The sequence below is a fragment of the Papaver somniferum genome, chromosome 6 (genome assembly GCF_003573695.1).
Source record: "Papaver somniferum cultivar HN1 chromosome 6, ASM357369v1, whole genome shotgun sequence".
Taxonomy (NCBI): domain Eukaryota; kingdom Viridiplantae; phylum Streptophyta; class Magnoliopsida; order Ranunculales; family Papaveraceae; genus Papaver; species Papaver somniferum.
In genome coordinates this window covers 50,705,482-50,710,555 of record NC_039363.1, presented here as the reverse complement: position 1 = coordinate 50,710,555, position 5,074 = coordinate 50,705,482, and the positions used below count along the sequence as shown (strand labels likewise).

The window sequence follows — 5,074 nt, the reverse complement described above, 5'->3', positions numbered from 1 at the left end:
ATCAAAAAGTGATGATACACATCGCACCAACCCCAAATGAGATTGAGACGCAAGGTATCGTAGAAACAATTAACTGAATTAATCATTTTTTCCAGCAACACCATCACCGAACTTGCAAATGAGTTATGAAACCAGTCACCGAAGAAAAAGGCTCCATGGACCGAAAAGCGCTCTCTCTACTAGAAGCTATTAAAGAAGACATCATGCTTATGAAAGAGAACATCCCAAGTAGTTCCTGCTGTGAAGAAGCCAATTAGGCAACACTTGTATTGTCAAAAAGAAGCTCAATATAAAAGCAATTTGTTTTTGTTTTTAGTTGTGCCCCCTATTGTTACATTTTTGACCAACTTGTGGGTAAAAATCATCCATTACAATCGTTTAGTTTAGTTTAGTTTTGAAGTTCTCGTTATCAATCGATGTGTCTTCGTATAAAAAGAAAATAAAAATACAAATTGGATATACTACCAGAATACAACAAATTGTATCAATTTTAATCCATCAACCCAATCTTTATCTATCAATTTTAAGAAGTTAGAAACTATTCTGGGTTAATCCAGTTGGCCAAAAGCTTAATTCTCAAGTAGGAGATCAGCGGATCGAGTTTCCGCTCAAGAATTTGAAGATTTCATGAAATACTTCTCTTATATGTAAATACCTATATGGGTTATGACGCGTTGGATATGGCAGTGAGGCCGATTCGATTGGCTGGGTTCGAGCAGGGGCTTGGCCCGACTTTCGTGAAAAAAATAAATAAAAGAAGTTATAAGATATATGTGTAAAGTCTAAACAAACCACCCCTAATGTCAAGCACTTGGTATTTTGACTACTTCAGTCCTGGTCTCGTAGACTATCACTAACGAAGAAAGAGAGAAGTGAAGGAAATAACTCAGCAGCCTTCAATATTCTTCACAACCATTTCTTCTTCTTCAAGAAAAATTGACTTGAAAATGTTATAATTAGAGTTTAGGGATCAAGAGATCGAATAGTTAATTAGTGCTGTTAATCCAGTTTTAACGAAATGATCCTCCCTTTCGTTAAGCTTGGTACTCTTCTTTTGAAAACCGCTTGTAAACCTATTGCTACCAGATTAAAAGTGGAAGCAGGGAAACACCCCAGTTTTCGGCAGCTCATCATCAATTTCGCCCAGGTTTGCTTTCTTTCCTTTTATCTCCACATTTCTAACATTTGGGTTGTTGAGAATTTCTTCTTAGATTTATGAGTTTTTATTTTATCTTAGACCAATCTCTGAGTTACGTCTATCGACTTAGGGATTTTGGGGATATCCTGAAATGGGTTTAGGAATGTAGTCGCCTTTTGTAGAGTTAGAGGTTATCTTCGGACGATGAGATTAGGCGGCGTCTGGTATCGGGGATTTTGCCTTAACAAATCAGAAAAAAACAAGAAGGAAAGAGTATCTCGAGGAATTCGATGTATATAAGGCCAAAAAGGGTTAAATGTTTTCACCACTTAATTGTACACTCAGACCATGCCTGAGCTGAGAAATACTTACAAAACCTGGTGTTGTTTCGGTCCCACCGCAACTAATTAGTAGTAGGAGAGTAAGTAGTTACTAGAAAATTTCCAAGATTATTAAGAGGTGAGAGGTGTCGTTCCTTGGCATATGATATCTACTACACCTGTTACTTAGAGAGGTCAAGGTGCAAAGGGCTCTCTATTTTTACAGAAATTCCTAGCTTGGTTCCCAAGTAGAAATAGAGTCCCATTAGAGTGGTATGTTAGCTTCACCACCAAACAAACAGCCCTCTAAATCCTAATGTCAAGTACCCACCTTCATGTGTGCTTACTATTTCATTCGGGTCGAGATCACTGATCAAGCCAATAACCAACAAAAGAATAGTCATCCAAGTTCTTCCCATCCCTTTATCTTCTTCTTCAAGAAAGTCTGACTCTAAAATGTTATAATTAGGGTTTTTAGAAGACCTGAGTAGTTGCTTATTAGTTAGTGTGCTTAGTTTTCTTGATCCAGGTTTCAAAGTATGATGCTCCCTGTTGTTAAGCTTGGTTCTCTTGTTTTGAGAACCATTTGTAAGCCTATTGCTAATAGACTCAAAGTAGCAGCTGGTAAACACCCTAGATTTCGTGAATACATCATCAATATTGCCCAGGTTTGTTTTCCCCTTTGTCTCTCTACATTTCATTTCTTTTGGTGTTTGTTCTTGGGAAATCGTTGAAGACTTAATATGATGATTAATTTTTAATTACTTTAGCCTAGTTGGTGTGTTATATCTTTTGATTTAGGGTTTTGGGGTTGTGCATTTTTGATTAGGTTCAAGGTAAAATTATTCAGTTTAGTCTAATCTGGTGATGTTATGAGTTTAAAAGTTTTAGGGGGTTAGTGTAGAAATAGAGATTTTTTTGATATTTGGAAGTATATGGTTCAGTAGTCATATTCCATTACTATGGACCTATGGTCATGGGGCTGGCTAGGTGTTAATAAGATGAATAAGAACTCTGAATTGAATTTAGAGTTTTCAGAAAAAGAGTTTCTTGGGGAACAATTTCAAGGACAAAAAGGGTGTAAATATTTGTCACTTCTAGAATTGCAAATACTGAAACCGTGTCAATAAAATATGCCATAATGACTACTAGTAGCAGTAGACAACGATCAAAGTTTCCTTACAGTAAATTGTGTTTATGCTAGTTTATGGAAGACTCTGAGCTGAGAAATGTCGGCATTGGAAGAATAAATTGATATGCTAACTTTGAGATCTTCTCAATTCCTAATGAAATTTTCTAATAATATAAAGCTAAGCAATTTTACCCCGAAACACAAATATTATTTATGGATGTCAGTGAATCCTGTTTTGTCATTCAAGTCAATCAAGAGTGTAACTCTTTTTAGCCTTGAGAAGTTATCATGATATTCTCATACCACTTCAATCCCCTGGTATATGTGGATTTCATCTTGCTTCTCAATGGCACATTTACTTTCAATGGGTAATGGTGGCTTTCATAGTTTCATCCTCCTAGCTTTCTGTTTAATTACCCTAGTTCCCACAGATTCATCAAGGAACTACTTGAACTAGTTTCTGCTTTATCTTATGTCTGCCTTAATGTAGCATACTTCAACCTAATTGTTTTCTTCTCACAGGAAAACCATCTATTGCAGCCGATGCTATTCTGTTCTAGTCCAAATCCCAAATTAAAAAAACCAAATTGAAAAAATGTCATTTTGTCGTCATTTTCTGTTAAAGAATATCTGTTACGTATTGAACAATACAACTAGGAGAAGCTTGTAGGCTGTATTGAAGTTGTCATGTGCTCATATTCAGTAATGGATTTAATTTTTGTCTATTTATGACTTAATGTATTCACATTACATATCCCTTGTAGTGTTTCTTGTTCATAGTCTTCTTGTTTTAATAGACAAATCACAGATTTACGACAACCGTGCAAAGACGGATTTATGGTCATGCAACTGATGTGGCGATCCGACCTTTGAATGAAGAGAAAGCTGTTCAAGCTGCTGCAGACCTTCTTGGAGAAATGTTCGTCTTCTCGGTAAGTTTTTATTTTTTTATATATATAAAAACATCTGACATATTATATCATGGAAGTTCTGGCTCAGAATTTGGAGTCTTGAACAGCATCAAAATTTGATACATGAATTTTCTTATGGCTGACTTGAGTCAACGCCTGTTTTGGGTTGTTTGGCTTTCTTTTTGGAACCGAATCAAGCATTCACTTCTGTTTATGTCTGACTTGACCCAGCGTATGCTTGTTAATTTTCTCAAATAAGCATATAAGTTATCCCCGACTGGTTCCGTAAATCCCTCATCAAATATTTCCTGTGTGCATCCATGTGTCTAAAGCTTATTCCAACTACGTCGCCTAGGGTTCTTTTTTGGGGAATATAACGCAGCTTGCAACATATATTGTGGCTCATGGTTCAAATTTTCGTCATCATGCATTCTTTTGTGAAGGTTGCTGGTGCTGCTATTATCTTTGAGGTGCAAAGAAGTGCTAGATCTGAAGCCAGAAAGGAAGAGTTACGCAAGCAGGAGCTCGAGGTAATATTTGATTGTCTTTCTTTGGAAGATGACATTATTCCTTCGTTTTTACTTTGGGTGTTCCTGAAACTACCATTTCTTTTGATATAAGAGTGTCCTCAGTTTTTATTCTGTCTGCCATCCTAATTACTTCTGTTTCCACATCTTGACATTTTGCCAAATGATTACATGCCCCTTCAACTTTCATTGGAATTCGTCTACCTTCTTTTTTGCTGTGTTTTCATGTTGGTTAGTGCCACTGACTGGAAACCTGTTTGTACGGTTCCATGTGTAGGAAATAAAGCAAAAAGAAGAAAATTTAGAAAGAGAACTGGAGTTCATTAAAGGGAAACTGGCAGAACTGGAGCAGCTAGCCAAGGCCCGAGGACTCTCTGGTATTTTCAACTTCAGGAATCCTAATGGAAATGAAAATGCCAAATCAGGGTCAGAAGTTCCTCCGAAAACTGATGGCCAGTCAGCAACCCATGCTCGTACAACTGAAGATCCCAAGTCCGCAGCACCTGCTCATTCTGCTAAAGATGCCAAGCAAGGTGCTTCACCTGGTCATTGAGATACCTGTTCTGAAGATTTGTCAAGGATTCAGTGGCTCATTGCAAATACTTCCCTTTTATACTGTTAATCATTGATTTAACCATTTCTTTTCCGCTTAGATTTTCTATGCATAGGGAAAGGTTTTGATTCTGTAGCCCAACGGAATTTATCAGGGGTAATCAGATAAAAGTTACATTAACTAGTCCATTTGTGACTTTAAGACTTTATCCAAATAACGGTAAATAACAGATCGAGGTCTTTTTTTCACAATTTGGCCAGAGTTTCTTCTTTTTTAGGTTTCAATCAGTTGAGCAACTTGAGTTTATTCCAATGTGGCCGCCACCCGCCATAGCTACTTCCTAGTTCTCATTTGCTTTACTTATTGTTTATCATCGGATTCAAAGTTGGTGAGATCAATTCAGTATCGTTCAAGACATCTGTTACATGAATGACAAGTACTTATTTTACCAACTAGAATCTTTTACTTTTTTATGTGTAGTAACTGGGGAACG

At 36.8% G+C, this 5,074-nt stretch overlaps 1 protein-coding gene across 2 annotated transcripts; it reads left to right on the top strand.

Annotated features, from left to right (window-relative positions):
- The first annotated feature begins 845 nt into the window (after positions 1 to 845).
- LOC113287527 (optic atrophy 3 protein homolog) lies at positions 846 to 4,832 on the top strand. Of its 2 annotated transcripts, none has more exons than XM_026536306.1 (4): positions 846 to 1,147; positions 3,388 to 3,522; positions 3,945 to 4,031; positions 4,306 to 4,832. In XM_026536306.1, the coding sequence occupies exons 1-4, from the start codon at positions 1,019 to 1,021 to the stop codon at positions 4,579 to 4,581; spliced, it is 627 nt and encodes a 208-aa protein (XP_026392091.1). In that variant the 5' UTR covers positions 846 to 1,018; the 3' UTR covers positions 4,582 to 4,832. The 2 variants fall into 2 exon arrangements, with proteins under 2 accessions (XP_026392091.1, XP_026392092.1); XM_026536307.1 differs by lacking the exon at positions 846 to 1,147 and adding an exon at positions 1,170 to 2,126.
- Positions 4,833 to 5,074: the final 242 nt, after the last annotated feature.

Excerpts from the sequence above, each read along its gene's own strand:
- LOC113287527 (XM_026536306.1), top strand. The coding sequence starts at position 1,019 with ATGATCCTCCCTTTCGTTAAGCTTGGTACTCTTCTTTTGAAAACCGCT. Across the intron at positions 3,523-3,944 it reads GAGAAATGTTCGTCTTCTCG|GTTGCTGGTGCTGCTATTAT; the intron begins GTAAGTTTTTAT and ends TCTTTTGTGAAG. Across the intron at positions 4,032-4,305 it reads TACGCAAGCAGGAGCTCGAG|GAAATAAAGCAAAAAGAAGA; the intron begins GTAATATTTGAT and ends TTCCATGTGTAG.